Source organism: Magnolia sinica, chromosome 11 (assembly GCF_029962835.1).
Source record: "Magnolia sinica isolate HGM2019 chromosome 11, MsV1, whole genome shotgun sequence".
Classification (NCBI taxonomy): Eukaryota; Viridiplantae; Streptophyta; class Magnoliopsida; order Magnoliales; family Magnoliaceae; genus Magnolia; species Magnolia sinica.
Genome location: NC_080583.1, coordinates 74,531,562 through 74,555,369, shown reverse-complemented (window position 1 = coordinate 74,555,369; position 23,808 = coordinate 74,531,562). Strand labels below are relative to the sequence as shown.

The window sequence follows — 23,808 nt, the reverse complement described above, 5'->3', positions numbered from 1 at the left end:
GACAGTTTAACTTAGTTATATGCCACATGTCGAATTTCTAAGTGCCTGCGTATCATCCTTCACGCTCTACCAGAGTATCAAAGTTTTCAAACTCCTTCCATCCATCCACCGTTCCGTATACTGACAGCTACGTAACCTCGGGCCGAGTTTTACTCAGTTCCTCGTCCTTTGAATATGGACAAGTGGGCCAATGGACAGATGATCGGAATCGTTGGTCTGATGGACCCCAATGTTATAGACAATGACATTATTATTTTCTTTTTTTCTTTTTTTTCATATCTGGATCTTTGCTATATTTTCTTCTTAACCTTCAATCTGAAGGACACTTATAGATGGCTAGGATTGTCAAATCTGGAAGATTACTGTAGGTACCTAATCTGCTGTAGTTCTCATCAGTCCAACGGTCTGGATCATTGATCTATTGGCCCTACTGGCCCAAACCAAAGGTGTGAGATGTTGTGCTTGTTATCCTGGGGTCCATTTCGTATCCTTGCACCTTCCTGGAAGCTGCTTGGACAGGGACTGCTTTCAGCTATGATGATCTAATCTTTCAAAATAAAAAAAAGAAAAGAAAAGAAAAAATAATCCTGAATTTTCTTTTAGTTCATGAGGTGTATGATCTTTGAATCGTTCTTTTACATCCGTTCAGATTCTTTTCAGACTAGTTTTCCGTTGTACAGATGGAAATCTCATGTGGGTATTTCTCTTTTTGAAGTTTCTTTGATTCTTTTTTGGTTGAAAATCGTCGATTCTGATGTTCTTGGGATTTGGATTAGTTTAAAAAATGGAGTGTTATTTGATTTTTTTACTGTTATATTTAAGGGAATCTCATGTGGGTGATTTTGCATTTATCAGTTCTTGAAGTCTGTGTAGTTATTTAGATTTGAATCGGTTTGGATTCTGTTGCAGATTAATTTTCTGTTATATGCTCATATGGGTGTACCTTTTTATGGAGTGTTGTGCATTTTTTTATGAAACAGAATCATGTGGGTGCTCTTGCATTTATTAGTTCTTGAAGTCTGATTCTTTGATGTGAATCTGTTTGGATTCTGTTGCAATTAGTTTTCTGTTTACAGATGGGAATCTCACATGGGTATCTCAATTTGGGATGTTTTGAAGCAATTCAATGCGCATTTTTTGATTTCCATGTTCATCATATTTGGGTTAGTTGAAAAAAGGAGTGCTATGTGGTTTTTTTTTTTTTTTCCTATGTAAAGGAATCTCATGTGGGTGCTTTTGCAATTATCAGTTCTTGAAGTCTATGTAATCATTTGATGTGAATCCATTTGGATTCTATTGCAATTATTTTCTGTGGTCAATAAGGAAATCTCAATAAAAAATGGAGTGGGCTGTGTAATTATTTGATGTGAACTTTCTTTGATTTGGTGAGAATCAATGTGACTTTAGGATGATGTGTGGGCTGTTTTCAGTTGTTTTGGGCTAAAAAAACCAATGAAATTTGGGATGTTCTTAAGCAGTTTGATGCATATTGGTTGAAAAATGAAGTGTTATGCAGATTTTAATTTATTTAATTTATTATTATTTTTTTATTTTGGTTTAGACGAGGGAATCTCACGTGGGTGCTTTTACATTCATCAATTCTTGAAGTTTGTGGGATTATTTGATGTGAATTAATGGGAGTTTATGATCATAGGTACTTGTTTTTGGGTGCTCTCGGACCGAAACCAATGAAATTTGGGGTGCTTTCAAGTTATTTAATGCATGTTGATTGATTTTAATGTTCTTTGGACTTGGAATAGTTAAAAATGGAGTGTTGTGCACATCTTTTATGTTACATGTTAGGAAATCTCATGTGGGTACTTTTGCATTTGGCAGTTTTTGAAATTTATGTGATTATGTTATATTAATTGATGGGAGTATAGGATGGTGGATACTTGTTTGAAGTTTTTTTGGGGGTGGTGTTCTCAAGCAATTCGATGCATATGTATTGAATCAGATGTTCTTCGTACTTGGATTATTCAAAAAATGGAGGGGTATTATAATTTCTCTTTTCTTCTTTAATTTCTTTTTCTTTTAATGTAGAAGGGAATCTCATGTCGATACATTTCCTTTTATTAGTTTTTGAAATTAATGTGATCGTTTGATGAAAATCAATGGGAGTTTAGGATAATGGGTACTTGTTTTCAGGTGTTTTGATTGGAACCAATGGAATTAGAGGCTTTTTCTAGTTATTTGATGCATGTTGATTGATTTTGACTTTTTTCAGGTTTTGATTACTTGAAGACACGGGAGTTCTATATAGTTTTTCTGTTATTAAAAGGAAATCTAATGTGGGTACTTCTGCTTTTGTCTGTTTTTGAAGTTTTTGTGATTATGCGATGAGAATAAATGAGACATTAGGATGATGGGTACTTGTTTTAAGGTGTTTTTTGGATAAAAACCCAATGAATTTTTTTCCCTTCTGTTTTTGAATTATTTGCTGCATATTGAGTGATTTTGATATTCTTTTGAATTTTGAATACTTAAAGGTACTTTCTAAATCTTCTGTTATATATAAGGAAATCTCATGTGGGTACTTTTATCTGTTTTTGAAGTGTTCCTGATTGTTTGATGAAAATCTATGGGAGTTTAGTGTGATGGGTACTTGTTTTCAGGGATTTTTGTGTTGAAAGATATGGAATTTGGGGTGTTTCAAGTTATTTGATGCATATTGATTGATTTTGACATTGTTTGGATTTTCAATTATTGCAAAAAGAAACAAAAGAAGTTTCTACATTTTTTTTTGGTTGATACGTTGTTATTTCTAACAAGTTTCTTGAATGATACCAATAAAAGATTTGGGGGATGGCTGTTGGCGTTTAGGTGTTTGGTTTAAGAAAACGATGGAATTTGGGATGTTTTGAGGCCAGTGGATGGATATTAAGTGATTTTGATGTTTAGGTTTTGATAAGTTCAAAGAGTAGTGTTTGGTTAATTTTCTAGCAATTTTTGGGAAGATAGTGATTGATGATATGATGTTTTTAGTGTCAATGGTGGCAACTTGTTCGATGTATATTGAGAGGTTTTGGAGTTCTTTGTACTGTGATTAGTAAAAAGTAGAAAAAAAATGACTATTCTACTTATATTGGTTGATGGGTTTCTAGTCAAGATTCAGTTTTGTTAATAGGTTTTGATGCTCTTTGGATTCCAATTAGCAAAATCACCAATTGAATATTCTACTTATTTTGGCCTTTTTCTTTTTCTTCTTTGCCAGAATCAATCAAAGATTCAGCTTGTGGGTGTTGAGATTGGCCTCTCAGCTTAGAAATATCATCAACTGAAGTGGCATTTTGTAGAGCTTGGATTTTTGAAGCAGTTGATGCATATGTTCTCTTGTGTGACTGAATCTGGGGGAAATTCCTTGATGGGTTCGGTTTTTAGGCATTGGGGTTTCTACAAAAATGAATTTGATGGTTTTAAGGATTTCTGTTGTCCAAACAACAGATATGTATGCTGTTTGAAAAACGGACACACAGTACAAAATTGGAATTGGAATCTATGCTGTTAAATCGATTTGTTTATAGTGTGTGGGATAAAATCAAGTTAATGAGGGTCTGAAGTTCCAATAATCGGAATCCTTTTGAAATAAGGAGTGGCAGGAAAAAAATTTCAAATCAGATCAATTCGTATTAATCAAAACTTCTTTTGGGCTACAAATGTCTTTCCCTGTTGATGCTAGACTAGATGCATCAGTGAGACCTCCATTTCAGGGATTCGGCTTTACAAACCTGAAGAAGAGAGGCCACGGAAGTCGGTCATGGATACAGATTGATCGGAATGGGAATTCGCATATCCTAGCGCTTGACAAGGCCACTCTAATGAGGCGTTGCAATCTGCCTGCGAGAGATCTTCGGCTTTTAGACCCTTTGTTTGTGTATCCTTCTGCGATATTGGGACGGGAGAAGGCAATCGTTGTCAATCTTGAACAAATCAGATGCATAATTATGGCGGATGAGGTTATCCTTATGAACTCTCTGGACAGCTATGTTGTGCAGTACGAATCGGAACTGTGCAGGCGGCTTCGGACACAAAAAGATCAAAGTGGTAAGAGCCAGATTGAGGAATCATAGGGGACTGGGCCTATCAATTCTGTCCATGTATGGCCCATGGTTCAGTGATCCAGACCATTGATCTGATGGACCCTCGTTGATGGGGTGTGCCCAAAAATCTCCTGGGTTGGAAGATCTTAACCTTTAGAAGGTTTAGGAACTTGGGATCCTATACCATGGGAGATTTTTGGGGCGTCCGCTATCCATGTTGGGCTCATCATATAAATGGTGATCAGACCGAACTTTGGACCCCACATATCCAGAATTGGGAAGATCAGTGGATGGTATGTTTAGAGGCTTATGACCCTACAGAGTGACATGAAAATGGGCTATGTCAGCATATGTGGAACTGAAATATTGTTGAAAGAAGTTCCTGAGACACAAACATTTTCTAATCTCTCCTAAAACACCTGTGTAGCATTTGGATTGCCAAAATTTTGTTAACCATCATTTTAAAATCGCAACCATGGTGGGTCCCACATCGATGCATTGGCGAATGAGTTGTCATTATGTGGGTCCCTCTCCACAAAACTGTCAGTTTCTGCAGTTTCAACTCTCGAAAACCAATTTCTTCGGAAGTTCTACGTCAAAATGGTGCCTAATTAGTCATGATCCAGGAACATGCCATTCTTCAGAAACATGGTTTGGTTGTTAGGACTGTTGATTCTCTTGGGAAGTAAAATCCTTCTTGATATGATTACAGGATTTAACAATTCAAGTTCGGATGACTTGGCTTTTGAGTTTAGGGCACTGGAGCTGGCTTTGGAGCTAACATGCATGTCTCTTGATGCTCAGGTATGTTTAAGCTCCAGTTCAGATGGAAATTCTTGTAATTGAAGTTACATGATTTTGGTGGGGCATGCAGCTCCAGTCGGACTCTTGGCTTGTCGTTTTGCAGGATTTCTCGGCCTGTTTGGATGCAAGGAATCCCAGTGTGGACATGGACAACTGTAATAATTAGTTTTCCCCACACTATAACCCAGTGGATTCCTTAGAAAAAAAATTGCCGGGGGGTTGTGGTTGAGCAACATGTAGAAATCCCATATTCATGCCTGACTATGGATAAGGCTAATGACCACTGTTTTTTATCTATCGAAATGACGATTGTTCTCTAATTAAGGGAATCGGGGGGGGGGTGGTTGTTTGGGCAACATGCAGAAATCCCATATTCATGCTTGACTATGGATAAGGCTAATGACTACTTTGCAGAATCCACTGTTTTTCATCTATCGAAATGACGATTGTTCTCTAATTAAGGGAATCTGGTTGCTTTTCCCCTTGGATTTCTTGTAGTTGCACCCGCTTAGTATTGTAATTTCTCCATGATAGAGAAATTGCAAGATTATCATCTCGTAGGATTCTTCCCGCAAGATGACAAATCAAGATAACCCTGGCATAATGGGCCCCGCCAAATTTAAAATTTAAAGAAAGAATTTCTCTGGGATTTGGTAGGGCCTTCATCACCAGTTGTGCTCTTGGCTTGTTGTTTGGCAGGATTTCTCATTTGGAGATAACAACATTAGCGTTTTGTGGGATTCTTCCTGCAAAATGACAAGCATTTAGCGAAATTGCAACAATATCATCGTCTAGGATCCTTTGCCAAAAGGAACCCCTTGCATGGTGGGCCCCACCAAATTCAGAAAAAAAGGAAGGATTTCTCAGTGATTTCAGTCCAAATTGGCATTGAAACTTTCAGACTGTTCTTGTAAGGCACGTGTGGTTTCTTCCACGATGCATGGAAAATATGATTTACATCAGCTTACAAAAATTCAACGCTTGATTCCAATTCCCGATTCTCTGAAGTTCAAAGGCCAACCATTTCAAAGCAAATGCGACCTGATTATTTGCAAATACAAGATTGAAAACAAAAATGGTATTACAGTTTGCAGCGCACATACAAAATCCAGGCTATTCATCAGCTAGGGCCTGCTGAAATCGTACATGTCCAATCACCTGTAGCCTTTGTGATTTAGGACAAATAACCACTTTGCTCTAAAAGCTCGAACTGATAGAGCATGGTGAATCAATCCCTTTATCTCATAGCTCAGGGCCTCAGGCCCCACATCTCATGGGTTAGGTCCTCGGCCGAACCCTCTTGGGCCCCACATCACATGTTTTCCACCCCACACAAGCCACTCGCCTCACATGGGCCGCCCACCTCGAGTGTGCCCCTGCATCCCACAGGCCACCCCACTCGAGCCCGGTGTGAAAATGCCTCTGCATTACTATGTATATGTGTGGCCGACTTGATGAGTGATCAAAACTACATTTGGGCTAGGGCACATTTGAAGTGAGCCCCATATGGTGAATGGCCTGGATCTGGCGATGGGTGCTGCAAAATGTATACTCCATTTTTGCATGAGTTGCCTTGGCATTTCTGTTTGTTCATGGTGGTGATCCAGACCATTGGTCCGATGACCGTCATTTTAGCAGGTTACAGAACTCGAAATTCAGGTTTATCCAGTGCTAGATGAACTAGCACTGTCGATCAGCACTCTAAATCTTGAACGTGCACGGAAGCAGAAGAGCCATCTCCTTGCCTTGACTCGTAGAGTTCAAAAGGTATGTACATAAACTTATTGTTTGTCAATCATCACTGTCCAATCGAGATTTTGTATGGGCCACCAACTATATATCCAGGTGCCCACCATTCGATCTGTCAAATCATTCATACATGGTGGACCATTGGTTGTAATTAGTCCATTTTTTCATCAGATGGTCAGGATAGTCTGATTGGTGAGATAATTCCCACTAGATCAATGGCTTAAAATCGATCATTATATGATACAATTCGTGCTCTGATTTACAGGTCCGTGACGAAATAGAACAGCTAATGAATGATGATGGGGACATGGCTGAAATGTATCTGACGGAGAAGAAGGGGAGAATGGAGGCCTATCCATCGGCTGTTCCGTATTTCCTGACTAACATTCCTGCTGGGCCAGCTGTGTCGAAATCTGCAACAGTTGCACCAGTCAGTTATATCGGCAGATCTCATAAGCTTGATAAAACGATGAGTAGTGATACTGGTTCAAGCAAATGTGGATCGTCCAGCAATGGTGGTGATCGCATTGAAGAACTGGAGATGTTGCTCGAGGCCTATTTCGTGGCCATTGACAACACTTTCAGCAAATTACTATCAGTAAGTCTGACTAAGTTCCATGGTTTAAGAATAAATGCTGATAACACATGCCTGCTTGCAGGCACAAAGTTTGCAAGATCTGGGCTGTTCATTAGGCGGGCCTTGCCATGTGTGCAGTGTTTGATTGAGCATTTGCTCAGACCAATGAACTATGCTGGTGGGTCCCACCTTTTGGTATCCACATTGTTGGTATGGCCCCTGTGGATGATCCTAGTAATCCGATTTGAACCCCATCTAAATGTGGACCGTTTGTTGTGATTGTCAATTTCTGTTGATAGCTAGGATCATTCGACAGTGGAGATAACTAGGACATGGCTCATTCCAAGATGGATCAATGGCCTAGGTTTGCTGAAAGGTGTGCCCCATCATTATGGTTTTTAGTTTCTTTATGGTGCTGGGTCTTTGCTGTCTGGTAGGGGTTGCAATGGTCATGTCCATGCCCGTTCAAACCAAGGCTAATTTACTAAAAAGGCTGAAATTGGGCCTGAGTGACCCACGACCTGTTACTTTGTAGGCCAACCCAACCCACTTAAAACCCAATTGTGCCGGGCTCAACAGACCCAACCGAACCCAGCACGGCTCATACATACATGAATACACGATATCGGGAAAAGGAATGCTAGTGTGGCGCTTTAGTGGATACGTACCCCACATGTACCTGAAAATGATCAAGTGCAAACGTTTTCACTATATTATAGTGCAAAATGTTGTTGTAGGCCCACCATGGTATGTTGATAGCATCCACACCAACCACCTTGCATTGCATCTCTTCATTGGCCATGGGCCTAAATATCAGGGCAATTCTTGACTTAAGTGGGCCACATGAGCAAGAAGAGTTGAGAGGGTATGTGCACCCTTGATTCTCATAGAAGGTCCACCATGTTTTGTATATACCATCCAATCCATTGATATGAAACATGTGTCTATACTTCTAGCAGTCGGTTTGGTCATGTGGCCTGGCCCATTCACATCATGTATGGGCAGGTGTGTGAGGTGCGTTTCATTGCAAGCCCAACCCAGTTCCCCAAAGGGCCCACACTTTCTAAGCCCAAGCCCAATTCACTGACTTATTTAGCTGGGTCTGGCCCTACCTTAGAAGCAGGTTGTGTTAGTTGGCCCACGAGCCAATACTGATGTAGGACGTGGATCACGGATGTTCCTAACGCACATGGACCGGAAGAAGCCCAAGGAGAAATCGACAAAAATTCAGCACAGTTCAACCTTTGTGGTCGACAGGTCGAAATTCTGCCAAAAATTCCAGATTGCTTGCTGGATGATTTCTGCCCATTTGTTTAGACAGGTTGAAATACTATTCCAGATTGTTTGCTGGCTGATATATGCCAATTTAGACAAGTCGAAATACTGTTCGACAGGTCAACAAGTCGAAAATTACAGAATTTTCAGTTTAAATCTCTAGACACTTTTTGGTTGTTTTGACCTGTTGACTCGATAGGTTGACAGACAGCGGAAATTTACACATTTTTTGGAATTTGTTTCCTTATTTTATTAGAACTCTTTGATTACGTTTTAGAGTTTGTTTAGGGTTATTTAAAGGGTGTTAAACTTGTTTTTATTATTCATTCAATCTATCAATTAAAATTTCTTAGAAATTTTATTTCTTATTGTGAGTTTGAGATTTTCTCGTGAATTCAAGAGCACATTATGGATTCAAAGTATTTATCAATCGATGAAGGCAGTGATCGATCACATCACATACTCCCCTGCATCAAATACCCATGGCTAGCTGGGTCAGCACGTGTGTCAACTGACGCAACCGGCTTTGGGATGGGTTCGGGCCAAAGTAAATGGGTAATGGGTCAGGCTCAGGCTAAAAACATGATCCGTTTAAGCAAATGGGTTGGGCTTGGGTTGAACCCTACGACCCAACTCGACTAGACCCACCCATATTGGTTATCAACGGGTTGGGCCAGATGATCTGAACTGACCCTACCTAAAACCCAAAAAAAATAAAGAAGATAAGTGTATGTATGTATGTATCTATCTATCTCTAGGTTGTGCATACCCTTAGGGTCATATTCCATTCTTAAACCCAAGTTGGGCTGTTGTGGGTTGTGTTGGATTAGTTGAGCCTGATGCATTTACGAGTAAATGGGTCGGGCGTAATGAATGAAGTGCGTTCAATTGATTCAATATCGATGAACCTAGAAAAGAGGATCGAAGGTTGGAACGAATGTATTTTTAAGTGGGGTTGGGTTGGTGGAGAGTAATGGGTTGCGGGTTGGGTTTGGGTAAGAATTCTTCACCTGTTTAGCAATGGGCTTGGGCTAATCCCAACCCATTGCCACCCCTAGTCCACACTCACTATACAAGTTGTGGTCTACCTGTGGAGCAGACCAGCCTGATTTTTGGGCCATGACATAGACATCATGGGGCTCACCTGATGAAGGGCGCAGATCTTGAAAACGTGTGAATGCAAGTAGGAAGCCAATCCTATTGTTGCAGGTAACTTACCCTTATCTCTTGAAGAACATATTTATAGAAGCTATTCCTCTTTCTCTATCTGGTACCATCACATTCTTTTAGTTATCAACCCCTCTCTCCATGTGGCACGTCTTTCTTAGATCCGGACCGTTCATCCATCAGTCCCCATTGTGGATGCTACATCCTCCTAAAAAACGCATCAATCATCTGATCCTAACCACTGATTGGAGGGATTTTGAGGATATCAGGTTTTATTTGTAACTTCTGATGATCATGAAATCCCTCAAGTGGCCGGCATTCAATGGGGAGAAAGTCCTCCAATTGGGTGTCTAGGATCACATAATGGTGAGATCTTTGACATACGGCCACTAAACACAGGAGGCCCCAGCAGATGAACAGTCCAGATCTCATGCATGTATAGATTTGAGTGATTTTCTATTTAATTAGCGCAAGTTAGTCATTGATTTATTGGATGGTGTCACAGCTCAAAGAATACATAGACAATACTGAAGACTTCATCAACATTAAACTGGTGAGAACTTGTAATAATTCAAAGTTAGAGCTCTTATAACATGTGTATGAGATTTATTTAATACTTACACTAGGGATGGAAATGGGCCGCGCCCCCCCTGGTAAAATCAATATTTTGAGTAGTCACGGCCCACTGGGTCCAGCCCCACAGTTCACAACGGGCCTGAACCCAGCCCAGGCCCACCTGTTGCTAGGCCTAATTTACAGCCCCACTCACTGATTAATTCAAATCTCAATATTTTTTATTTTCCCAATAAAGGCCTTGACTTTTTTGAAGTTTCAACTTTCAAGACAGTTATTGGGTTTGTTTTTTTTTGAAAATCGATGAAGTCTGAGCATTTCAGGCCCATGCGATGTGTGAATGATGTCCAACCTATTCAACTGACCGTAATGATAATGTGACCCAAAAATCAGGTTGATCCAAACATCATATAAGACATTTTACACCATCCAAAAACCTCCAAATTAACTTGTGGCCGATCATATTGATTTTTGGGTTGTCCGATCGTGACGGTGTGACGCATTTGTTAGATGGGATGGATGTCATGCATACACCACATGGACCCCACAATACTTGGCTCCGTTACTTTTTAGGGGAAAAAAGGAGAATTTTACTGCAAAATTCCTCACAAAGTTGGATTTTACCAAATAAGCCCCCACCAACAATGCTTATTGATGAGAAAAATTACATAAACACTCATTTTAGTTTTTTCTTTAAAAAATGGTGAACTAAGAGTTGTGGGGCTCACAATTATATCTATGACATCCAATCCATCCAACAAATGCACCATACCATGGCAGATCAAATGATAAGATGAGCCAAACCATAAAAACTAATATACACTACTCAAAAACATCCAAATTCATGTGTAGCCCATTTGGTGATTCAATTGGACAGATTTTTGGGTGCTGTGAACATCAATCATGGTGGGTTTGATATGGGTGTCATAATACCACTATACTTCCTTTTAAAGAAAAAACTAAACAAGGCATTTTGATACTTTTACCCCTTGAAAAAGCATTTACCCGGATTTAGGTAGTTTTTGGTCAAACTTAAATTTCTGAGGAATTTTGTACTAAATTTCAAAAAAGAAAGAAAGAAAAAATCGAAAAAAAAAAAAAAAAGAAGACAAAAGGGATTTTTGTCACTCATGCATGCACCATGTGGGTAACACAATGGTTGGCTATACTCTTTTAGAAAAAAGAAATTGGGTTGCGTTCTTCTCGTACTGAGTAAACTTTGTTGGGCCCACTGAAAATGTATGTGGTTTATCCATGCATCCATCATTTTTTTCTAGCCCATTTTAGGTGTTGAGCCCAAAATTGAAGCATATCCAAAGCTCAGGTGGACCACACCACAGGAAACAGTAGGAATAATAATTTCCTCTGTTAAAACTTTCCTAGGGCCCACAGTGTGATGTGTATTTGTCATCCAACTTGTTCATAAGATCACACGGATATGGATGAAGGGAAAACACAAACATTAGCTTGATCCAAAACTTTTGTGCCACCTAAGAAATTTTCAAATGCATACATTCAATTCTACGTTCAATTCACACTGTTTCTATAGTGTGGTCCACTTGAGCTTTGGATATGCTTCATTTTTTAGCTCAAGCCCTAAAATTACAGGTAAAATGGATGAACAAAGTGGATGAAATACATAAATTATGGTGGGCCCCACAGAGTTTACTACATATGTAATCCTCTTCCTAAAAAACGGACAAAAGGGTATTTTGGTCATTGCACTCCCAAAAGAATGTTTTGAGGGTTTTAACAAAGCCAATGCCTTTTATGGGGAAATCAAAGTTCTTGGGGATTTTTCAGTAAAAATCTCCATTCTCAATCTATATCATTATGTTAAAATTCTGACACCAAAATCGCTTTTGGTTTATTCGCTTTTTTTCAGCCCATATAACCTATATTTCACATGCTAATAAGGCCTAATTGTTAGTGGACCATTGGATGGGTATTTTTGACATTTCTCTCATGAAATGGGACTCTTAGGGTAAGTTATGTGGGGGCTAAGAGAGTTACGAATTTTGGAGGGGATTTTCTTCTTTAAGGGTTGATTCAAGGCTCTAAGGTTTTCCAAGAGATGCTCCAAGGTTTTCTTCTCAAGGTATTTAAAGTGAGAAGATCTATTGCTAGTATTACAATGGTTGATGGATTTTCTTTTTAAACTTAGATTCAATGGGGTTTTGTTGTATTCTTGAAGAAGGTACTCTATTCATTGATCTTTATAATCTTTCTTTTCTATGGTGGATTTTTCTTTATTGGATTGCCCGTAGATGTAACTGAAGCGGTGGACCACATATATCTTGTGTTCTTGTGTGGTTGTGGTTTTGAGCTTTTCTCCATTATCTTCTTTTTATTTATTGCACACGATCCCTGCATATTTCGTGTGCCATTAGAATCAAATGGGTGTTTGATTGGGCAGTGTTTTTAGTCGCATCAAGTGGTCGATGATAATTTTAATAGCTTTAAGTGGTATCAAAGCTTTTGGGTTTGTGTAGTAAATTGGAAGAGATGGCTAGCAGTAGATTTGAGGTGGAGAAATTTATAATTTTGAGCTTTGGAAATTAGAAGTTCAAGATTTGTTGGTTTAACAAGGGCAACACAAGGCATTGCTCGGTAAGGCAAAGAGACCATAATCTATGACCAATGATGATTGGTATGAGATGGATCTCAAGGCATTGTCTACTATCCGCTTGTATTTGTCGGATCATGTGTTATTCAACATAATTGGTGAGAAGGACGTGACAGGTTTATGGGAGAAGCTAGAAAACTTGTATCAAATAAAGTCCCTCACAAACTGGATTTTTTTAAAGAGGAAATTATGTCCTAGGATGAAGGATGGCACAAAAATTTCGGACCATTTAAATATATTCAACAATATTATTTGTCAACTTGAATGCATAGGCGTGAGAATGGAAGAGGAAGACAAGGCGGTGGTATTGTTGTGTACCTTACTGAAGTCTTATGACAATTTGGTTATGTTATGCAGATGCCTTGGATTCTGTAAGGTTTGGGAGTTTCAACAGGGCTTTATCTGTCCGAGCGACCTGGGTGTTAGTCAGACCTACAAAGTGCAGATTATCTCACCCATAAGTCAAGAATAGAGGAATTTGTCGATCCGATCGACGAGTTATGCTGGTTTGCATTAGTCGGGGTATTTAAGTCCGATTTCGATTAGGGCTTAAGAACGACAATGTTTTCTCTCATAGGGCAATGGTTTTGCAGGTTGAGAGGGCCTTCTACACTTCTTAGGGCTTGGGAAAGGATATTTCTCAAGGGCTAGGGCTTTTCATAGGGTGTGCAATATAAGGGGAGATCAGGTTGCTTCTGTAATCGGAGAAGGTGAGGGGTGTAACTCTAAGGTTTCGATTATAGTGGAGATCTTTGTCACTTTGTGCCATGATTTTTTTTTAAAAAAAATTATTCCGCAATGGTTTTCCACATAAAATCGTGTGTTTGTGATTGCTTGATTGCTTCATGCTATTTTGATTGTTCTATCTTTGTTGAACGTGCTTCTGAGTTGGTTGTGGCTTGACATTACAACAAAGTGGTATTAAAACATTAGATTTAAGGATGTTCAAGAATTCAGAGAAGATGTTAAGGTCGATGTTTGATATATAAATATTCGATGAGAAGAACAATTTCAGTTTGTGGCAGCAAAAGGTTAAGGATATTCTAGTATCACAAGGGCTGAGCAATGCGTTGTTGGAGACTAAATTGGAAAAGATGTCGAAAGACAATTGGAGCGAACTAGGGCAGAAGGCAATGAGCGTCATCCATCTGTGTCTATTGGATGAAATCATGTACAATGTTCTAGAAGAGGAATTATCTCTGGATATGTGGAAGAAACTAGAAGATCTATACATGGTGAAGTCCCACACTAACAAGTTGTTTGTGAAGAAATAACTTTAGGAGCTGTGGATGAAGGATCCGATCTTTTAGAGTATATGAACTCGTTTACGAAGATATGCAGCGAGTTGTTAAGGCTCAGAGAGACGATAAAGGATAAAGATAAAGCGGTGCTACTTCTAGTATCGCTTTCCTCGTCATACGACCATCTTGTTACTACTTCGTTATATAGGAAGAGTATAAAGACAAAAGAAGTCACTGTGGCTCTCATTTCTAATGAGATAAGGAAGAAAACAAGTGATGAGGATTCTCAAGTAGAGGGATTAGTTGCAAAAAGGGGCCAGGGACGTGGGAGATCTGTGGAGCGATCTCGATCTGACAGGAAGAAGTCTAGATCAAAATAGAAGGCTAAGAATGGATGCTTCTATAGTAGAGTGAGGGAACACTTGAAGAAAGATTGCTAGAAATAGACGAATGGCCTAGAAAGCAAGAATTAAAAAAAAAAAAAACACGGACGAATCGGCTAGCTTAGTGTAAGAGAGCTCAGAAAGAGACTTCCTCTCGGTCTCCTCAGGTACGAGTCATCTTACAAATGTGTGGATACTCAAATAGGGATGTTCGTATCATATGTACCAAATAGCACTTGGTCCGATACCTACAAGTCCTATGATGGTGGGAGCATTCTAATGGGGAACTATGTTGCATGCAAGGCCATCAGAATATGGACCATCAAGGTAAAGGATATTTGATGGAGTCGTACGTACTCTAGTGATGTCAAGCATGTCTTGGATCTGAAGAAGAACTTGATCTTTGGGTGTTGTAGATACGAATGTGTGCACATTCACCACATCTAGCGGTCTAATTAAGGTCACCAGAGGTACAATGGTGTTAATGAAGGGACATAAGACGACGAATTTATATAAGTGGTTGGGAGCATGATTATAGGTGAGGATGTTACCACAGATGACAAAAATCTATGGCATATGTAGCTGGGGCATATGAGGAAGAGGGGCATGATGGAATTTCATAAACGGAAACTATTGAAGGGAGTTAAGGCATGCAATATGGATTTCTGCGAGCATTGCAACTATGGGAAGCAATGCAGGGTAAGGTTTAAGACTGCTACACATACTAGCAGTGGGGTGCTCGATTACATATATTTCGATGTCTGGGGGTCGGTGACAGTACCATCTAAGAGAGGAGCACGATACTTTGTGAGCTTCATAGACGATTACTTGAGGAATGTTTAGATCTACTTCTTAAAGCACAAGTCTAAAGTGTTTGCCATCATGCCATGTTCAAGGAATGGAAGGTGAAACTAAAGAAGCAAATCGGGAGACGAGTTAAGTGTCTCAGGTTAGATAATGGTACAGAGTACAGAGGCAGAATTTATGGAAATTTGTAAGGAATATGGCATCATAAGACACTTCTCAACTCCAAGGACTCCACAGTAGAATGTGGTGGTAGAAAGGATGAACAGAACCCTATTAGATAGGGCGAGAAGTATGCGGTTGCATGCAGGGCTCCCTAAAAGCTTCTGGGCAGAAGCAGTTAACCCGACATGCTTTATTGTGAATTGGTCACCATCTACAGCAATGGACTTCAAAGTTGCAAAGGAAATCTAGACAGGTAAGGACGTCGATTACTCAGGGTTGAGGATCTTTAAGTCTCCACCATACGTCCACGTGCAGAGTGGACAAAGGACGAAGTTGGATCCCAAATCTAGAAAGTGCATCTTTATTGGGTATAAGAAATGTGTTAAGGGTTTTAAGTTTTAGGATACAGTTTCTCAAAAGGTGGCCATTAGCAGAGTTGCGATCTTCGATGAAGCATCCATGTTGAAGGCCAACAAGGATGCTGTAGAGAAGTCGGAATAACATGGTGAGGCAGAGAGATTGTCGGTGTAGGTGGAGCGAATTGAGTTGGTTAATGAAGGTGAAATTTAGCAAGAGCAAGAAACTGATCAAAACAATCAGCAGTATATCCAGGAGAATATAGCCAAGAACAAGGAGAGACAAACTATTAGAGCACCGGTTCGATATGTGTTTGAGGACATGGTTTCTTTCGCATCATTCACAGGGAGTGGAGATCCCTCCATCTTTCAAGAGGCTTAAGTCTGGAAAGGATGGTGACAAGTGGATATCGGCCATAGCGGAGGAGATGAAACCTCTACACAAGAATCAAACATGGGAGTTGTGGAACTTCCAAAAGGTCAGGGGGTTATAAGGTGCAAGTGGGTGTTCAAAAAGAAGGAAGCATTAATAGAAAAGTATGGCGAAAAGTTTAAGGCACGACTTGTAGCAAAACGGTACTCGCAGAGGGAAGGAATAAATGATAATGAAGTTTTCTCTCCAGTTGTGAATACATCAATCAGGGTACTATTGGTTATGGTAGCGGAGTCCAATTTGAAATCGAAGTAGCTTAATATGAAGATAGTATTCCTTCAAGGGAACTTGGAGGAAGTTGTCTACATGAAGAAACTATAAGAATTTGAGGAGGTTGGTAAGGAAGATCACGTGTGTAGGCTGAAGAAGTCATTGTATGGGCTGAAGCAGTCTCCAAGGCAATGCTACAAGTAGTTAGATTCCTACATGGTGGAGATTGACTATATCAGATGTGAGTACAATTGCTGCGTATAGTACAAGGTGCTTGAGGACACGCCCTACATTCTACTGATGCTATATGTTGATGACATGTTGATTGTTGCGAAGGACAAGAAGGAGATAATCTTGCTTAAGTTTCTGTTAAGCAAGGAGTTTGACATGAAGGATTTAGGCGCTACAAAGAAGATTCTGGGTTTGGAAATTCATAGAGATAGAGTCTGGGAAGCCGTGGCTATCTCCCGGGGGGGGGGGGGGGGGTGGTTGTGCAGAATGTGCTAGAGAGGTTCCACATGCAAGTTGTTAAGCCAGTTAGCACACCTCTAACAGGTTACTTTAAGATGTCAGCCAAGTCATGTCCAAGCACAGAAGATGAAATTTCAGATATATCACGGGTACCGGACATGAGTGCAATGGTGAGTCTCATGTATGCGATGGTTTAAACAAGGTTGGAAATCTCATAGGTAGTTAGCGTGGTCAATAAACATATGGCGAATCTGAGAAAAGAGCATTGAAAAGCAGTTAAATGACTTCTCATGTATCTCAGGGGCACAATTGACATTGGGATCATGTTCGGGGGACACGGAGCTTCAGGTGGAGTTGTAGGCTAAATGGATTCAGATAATGCAGGAGATCTGGACAACAGGAGATCCACTATGGGATATGTTTTCACATTAGTAGGCAGACAAATATGTTGGAGATCTACGCTACAGTCTACGATAGTGTTGTCTATATCAGAGGCGGAATATATGGCTGCGACAAAGGTGTTAAAGGAGGTGTTATGGTCGAAGGGTCTAATTGGAGAACTCGGGTTAAAACAAGAGGTGATTTAGTTGCATTATGATAGTTAAAGCGTTATCTATCTAGCATTGAATCAAGTTTATCATGCAGAACCAAGCAAATCGGTGTGAGGTTCCACATTATACGTGAACTCCTTGCTTCAGGTGAGATTCAAATTTAGAAGATTCACATGGACAAAAATGCCGCGAACATGTTGACGAAGCCGGTGACTACAGACAAGCTCAAGCATTGTTTGGGCTTGATCAATCTCACCAACTATTGATGAGATTGGGCACCCTTGCATAAGGTTGCGAGTGGAGCTGCATTCCAAGCGGAGGATGCAGGGAGCGGTCTTCGCTCAAGGTGGAGGCTAGCACGGGAGATCTTCAGGGTGACTTGGCAGAATACAAGTCAAGGTGGAGATTGTTGTGCGGATGCCTTGAATTCTGCAAGGTTTAGGAGTTTCAACAGGGTTCTGTCAGTTTGACTGACCTGGGTGTCAGTCCGGCCTACAGAGTAGAGGTTATCTCAGACAGAAGTCAGGAACAAAGGATTTTGTTGGTCCGACCGATGGGTTATGTTGGTTTGCGAAAGTCAGGGTATTTATTCAAATCCAGATTCGATTAGGGCTTAAGAACAATGAGTATTTTCTCTCATAGGGCAAGGGTTTTGCAGGTTGAGAGGGTTTTCTACACTTCTAAGGGCTTGGGAATGGATTTTTCTCAAGGTCTAGGGTATTTCCTAGGGTGTGCATTGCAATGGGAGATCGTATTGCTTCTGTAATCGGAGAAGGTGAGTGGTGTAACTCGAAGGTTTAGATTATGGTGGATGTCTCTTTCACTTCGTGCCATGGTTTTTTTTTTTTTTTTTAATTCCCCCCGCAAGGGTTTTCCTCATAAAATTGTGTTTGTGATTGCTTGATTGGTTAATTCTATTTTAAGTATTCTATCTTCGTTGAGGGTGATTCCGCAAAGCGCAGGATTGACAGTGGTATTAGATCAAAGTCTCTAATATCTAGGGTTAATCTGGGTTTTTTGTGGCTTAGAATTACAACAGGTTACACCATTGAGTTGTATCAAGGAAGATTCACTCGGTTGGGATATAGTTCATCGTGCATTGCTTTCCAATGAACTTCGAAAAAATGCATCTTTGGAAAGTTTGTGTGGGTCGGAAATGGAAGCTCTTATGATAAGAGGAAGGCCGAATGATCATGGTAGCAAACCGAATAATTTTTCAAGAAACAAGTCTCGGGGCCGATCAACATCAAGGGGTGACAAAGGTGCTTGTTGGGTATGTAATGAGACCGATCACTTGAAGAAAGATTGCTGGAAAATGAAAAACAAAAATAAAAAGGAATCCGATTCAAACAAAGACAAGCAATTCTCTTAATCCAAGAATGAAGCCAATCAAGTATATGTGTCAACATCGACATCTATTGAAGATGAGGTATTGATGGTGAGTTCTAACTCGACATTTTATCAAAATTGGATACTTAATAGTGGTGCTACTCATCATATGTGTCCTCATCGATTGTGGTTCAGTGCGTATGAATCACATTAGGGCAGTATTGTATCGAAGGGAAATGACTCAACTAGCACAACGGTTGGTGTTAGTTCAGTTGCATTGAAGATGTTTGATGGAATGACTATTAGTCTTGAAAATGTAAGGCATGTACCAGGATTGAAAAGAAGCTTGATCTCCCTCTCAGAATTAGATTTGGATGGTTGTAAATTTACAGGGCAAGCAGGAGTACTTAAAGTCTCCAAAGGAGCTCATGTCATAATGAAAGGTATCCGGGTTGGAAATTTGTACAAGCTGCTAGGAAGCACAATGACAAATGACATGGCAAATGCGGTTGTGGAGAATGGTGAACTTCTATTGTGGTTTTGGCATTGGAGGTTGTGTCACCTGAGTAAGAGAGGTATGAAAGTTTGGTAAAAAGGAATTTTCTAAACATTGTCTCTATGGGAAACAACATAAGAGGAAGTTCTCAAAAGGTAGTCACACATGTACATGTGTGTTGATTACATACACAGATGTATGGGAGCCGTCACCAATTACTTTATATGGTGGTGCTCTATACTTCGTTTCATTCATTGATGATTTCTCAAGAAAAGTATGGGTGAAAACATTAAGGTCCAAGGGTGATGTATTCATGGCTTCAAGCATTTGAAGGCCAAGGTGGAGAAGCAAACATAATGTTACATTAAGACTCCTACGACGGATAATGGGAAGGAATTTACTTCAAATGACTTCATCAAGTTTTGCAAGGATGAAGGAATCAGGCAACACTTCACAGTTGTCTACACTCAACAAAATGGCATGGCTAAAAAATCGTACACTAATGGAGCGTGCTAGAAGCATTTTGGCTAATGCGGGGGCAGAAGCTATATCAATGGCTTGCTAACTTGTCAACCGATCACCATCATGGCTCTAAAAGAGAAAGCCCCACAAGAGGTATGGTCTGAAACCCCTTGTGATTATTCTAAATTAAAGATATTTGGTTGTGATGCATTTACTTTAATTCCTAGTTGTCAAAGAAACAAATTGGAACCTAAATCCAAGAATTGCGTTTTTGTTGGTTATGCAAATGAGCAAAAGGTTTTTCGTTTGTGGGATCCAATAGCTAAGAAAATTATCATTAGTCGGGATGTTCATTTTGATGAGTCTTACGTGCTTTTGCAAGGTTCAAAATATTAAAATGAGGAGAAGGAAGGTCCGCTACAAAATGATCTCCAATGTTTGAAGATGCACCGGAATGTTCGGTTCCAAATATTGTAAATCACATGGATCAAGAAGATGATCAAGATGAAACTGAAGAAATTAAAGAAAATGGTAAAGAAGAGGCACAACCTATGACGGGACGTCCACAGTGTAAAATCCATCAACCAACATATCTCAAAGAGTATGTGGATCCTACGACATTGAGGGCTCTAATGACCGAAGATCAAGAACTAAGCTGGCGGGGTGAAGATTCAGTAACTTGGAAGAAGGCTATGCAAGGATAAATATTTGCACTTGGAAAAAATCATGCACGGGCTTTGGTGGAAATGCCAACGGGTCGTAAGGCGGTTGGTTGTAAGTAGGTTTATAAAATCAAGGAGAGTGCAAGTGGTAAAATCGAAATATACAAGGCAGGGCTAGTTGCCAAGGGCTTTGCACAAAAAAAAAAAGGGTATTGATTTTATTGAAAATTTTGCACAAGTTGTGAAATTTGTTTTGATTCGATTTGTTCTTGCAATTTTAGCTCTACTAGACTTGGAACTTGAGCAAATGGATGTTAAAAAGGTTTTTTTTTTTTTTTTTTTACACAAGACCTTAAAGAAGAAGTCTACATGCAACAATCGAAAGGATTTGTTGTGAAGGGCAAGAAAAATCTTGTATGCAAGTTGAATAAATCATTATATAGTCTCAAGCAAGCATCAAGGCAATGGTATAAAAAGTTTGACTCATTTATATTAAGTCTTGAATATAAAAGAAGTGATTATGACCATTGTTTGTATTTCAAGTTTTTCGGTGATGGAAATTTTCTTATCTTGGTTTGTATGTTGATGATGTGCTTTTGGTATGCAAAGATAAGGCAGGGATTGATGAGCCGAAGGCTCAATTAAGTGGAAAATTTGAGATGAAGGATTGAGGGGCAGCATGTCAAATCCTTGGAATGGAGATAGAATGTGATAGACAAAGTGGATCCTTGTTACTTTCTCAAAGAAGGTTCATTGAAAAGGTGGTCGACAAGTTTGTCATGAGCAAGGCAAAGCCGATAAAGACTCCATTGACGGCTCACTTCGTGTTATCTTCTAAACAAAGCCCAAAGTTAGAGGAGGAAGAAGGATATATGACTCGGGTTCCATATGCAAGTGTGGTTGGAAGTTTAAGGTTTGCTATGATATGTACTAGGCTAGACATAGCTTATGTGGTTGGGGTGCTTAGTCGTTTTATGGAAAATCCAGGAAAACCATATTAGGAGGCGGAAAAAATGGGTACTTCGATACTTGAGAGGCACAAGTAATCATGTGTTACATATAGCAAAGTGGCAAAGGTGATGCATGATTTTGTTGATGCAAATTTTGCCGGTGATCTTGATAAGCGAAAATCAACTACATGATATGTATTTCGTTTTGCAAATGGCTTTATAAGTTGGATGTTAAAGCTTCAAGGAGCGGTAGCATTATCGACTATGGATGCTGAGTACATGGCAGCAACGGAAGCTTGTAAGGAGGTGGTTTGGCTTCAAGTACTTGTCGGAGATATAGATTTTGTTTGTAAACCTAAGATTTTTTTTTAAATTTTTTTTTATTTTTGTGACAAATGAGCACCATTTATTTGGCAAAGAACCCAATTAATCACAAGAGAAGCAAGTACATTGCAATTTGATGCTATTTTATTCGTCAAGTCATTGAAGATGACTAAATTCATTTGTTGAAGGTAGGAACGAAGGAGAATGTAGCGGACATGCTCACAAAGACCATTCAAGTAGATAAATTAGTTTGGAAATTGACTTCTCTAGGCTTCAAGGCAAGGTAATGGTGGTGAATTAGCAAGGCAAGGAAGCGATTTTGCTATCAAGGTGGAAATTGTTAAAATTGTGACACCGAAAGCACTTTGGGTTTACTCATTTTCTTGGGCCCGTATGATCCATGTTTCACATGCTAACAAGGCCCAATTGTTAGTGGACCCTTGGACGGGTATTTTTGGCATTTCCCTGATGAAAGGGGGGCTTTTAAGGTAGGTTATGCTGGGGTTAAGAGAGTTGCGAATTTTGGAGAGGGGTTTCTTATTGCACAAGAGGGTTTTAAAAATGGGATTTTCTTCTTAAAGGCTTGAGGTTTTCCAAGAGATGCTCCAAGGTTTTCTTTTCAAGGTATCCAAAGTGAGAAGATCTTTTTCTAGTGTTTCAATAAATGGGGGATTTTCTTTTTAAGCTTAGGTTCGAGGAGGTTTTGTTATATTCTTGAATAAGGTACTTCATTCATTGATCTTCGTAATCTCTCTTTGCTATGGTAAATTTTTCTTCACTGGATTGCTCGTAGATGTAACCCAAGTGGTGAACCACGTATATCTTATGTTCTTGTGTGGTTGTGGTGTTGGGTTTTTCTCAATTATCTTCTTTGTATTTATTGTACGCGATCCTTGCATATTCCGTATGCCGTTAGAATTAGATGGGTGTAGATTTTTGTGGCGTGTTGCTTGGGCGATAGTTTTAGTTGCATCAAGTGGTCAGTGGTGGTTTTAATCGCTTTAAAGTCCACAAAATTCGAGAACTTAGCTGAAAAAAGAACTGTCTAGCCCATTGGGTAAGCGAGACAGCTCGATGAGTCTTATCAAGCATCGAGTTGGGACTGGGTCACACTGACGAGTGAATTCCCTAGCAGCTCAGCTTGAAATCTCGTCATGTTGAGTTTACTCAAATTACAAGTGGAGTCACTGAGTTTTAGAACTATAGTAATCATGGTTTCTTCTACAATTTGTGCAGGACAATGTCCAAAACCAGCTGATCCAATTCGAGTTGCTTCTCACGGCGGCTACATTCGTCGCTACGGTTTTTGCAGTTGCATCGGGCGTCTTCGGGATGAACTTTACGCCCCTATTTTTCAAGTATCCAGACAACTTCAATTCGGTCCTTATTGTAACCAGCATCTCTTGTGTGGTAATATATGCATCTTTTATTTTATATTTTAAGTATAAGAGATTACTGCCTTTGTAAATATATAGATGATTTTTAAGGCCGACGGGCCGCATTCCACTCGGGTTTTCATTTTGTACAAGTGAGGCCCATGATTCAGTGATCTAGACCGTTGGCCTGTTGGTACCCGACATGGATGGACGGTGCCCTAAAAATCTCCTCAATCAGAGAATCCTAGCCTTCCAATTCTATTGCCTGCAAATATATTGTTAGTAGTCCACATTCAACTAATTAAAAGAACTGAGGATTTTCCAGTCTTGGAGATTTTTGGGTCATGGTTTTTTCATGGTGGGTCACATCCGACTGCATTTTGGGTCGCTGAAACGTGGGCCCCACCTGTACGAAACTAAAAACCTTTAGTATCCATGTATGTTCATGAACAAATTTACTAGAAAGATTACTTGTATGTTGATTGTAATTTCAAATATTTTTTCATTCCTTGGTATAATATACATATGAACCATTTTTGTCAAGAACATTATCTATGCTCCAGCATTTTGCATCCCACCTGATGAAGTAGACCGGCACTGATTTTTGGGTTGGGATACATAAATGGAGGAGCCCACCTGATGATCGGCTTGGATCATCAGGTGCCACGTGACACACTGAAAGTTAATTTTCCACTAGGTTAGAACCAAGGTCTAAGTACATGGTTGCATTTTGGGCTCACTTAGCAACTACTCCCATCTGGACAATCCATGAAGTCCAGTCCAC

At 39.7% G+C, this 23,808-nt stretch overlaps 1 protein-coding gene across 4 annotated transcripts; it reads left to right on the top strand.

The window, feature by feature from the left end:
- Positions 1 to 540: 540 nt before the first annotated feature.
- LOC131219368 (magnesium transporter MRS2-1-like) lies at positions 541 to 23,542 on the top strand. Of its 4 annotated transcripts, none has more exons than XM_058214461.1 (7): positions 542 to 693; positions 3,215 to 4,044; positions 4,753 to 4,844; positions 6,483 to 6,611; positions 6,859 to 7,191; positions 10,118 to 10,165; positions 22,885 to 23,542. In XM_058214461.1, exons 2-7 carry the CDS (start codon positions 3,657 to 3,659, stop codon positions 23,113 to 23,115), a joined length of 1,221 nt encoding a protein of 406 aa, XP_058070444.1. In that variant the 5' UTR covers positions 542 to 693; positions 3,215 to 3,656; the 3' UTR covers positions 23,116 to 23,542. The 4 variants fall into 4 exon arrangements, with proteins under 4 accessions (XP_058070445.1, XP_058070444.1, XP_058070442.1 ...); XM_058214459.1 differs by having other exon boundaries at positions 6,480 to 6,611; XM_058214462.1 differs by lacking the exon at positions 10,118 to 10,165 and having other exon boundaries at positions 541 to 693; positions 6,480 to 6,611.
- Positions 23,543 to 23,808: the final 266 nt, after the last annotated feature.

Bases quoted from the DNA above. Each gene is read 5' to 3' on its own strand.
- LOC131219368 (XM_058214459.1), top strand. From the start codon at position 3,657: ATGTCTTTCCCTGTTGATGCTAGACTAGATGCATCAGTGAGACCTCCA. The intron at 4,045-4,752 runs GTAAGAGCCAGA...ATATGATTACAG, and splicing joins GACACAAAAAGATCAAAGTG to GATTTAACAATTCAAGTTCG. The intron at 4,845-6,479 runs GTATGTTTAAGC...CCGTCATTTTAG, and splicing joins GCATGTCTCTTGATGCTCAG to CAGGTTACAGAACTCGAAAT.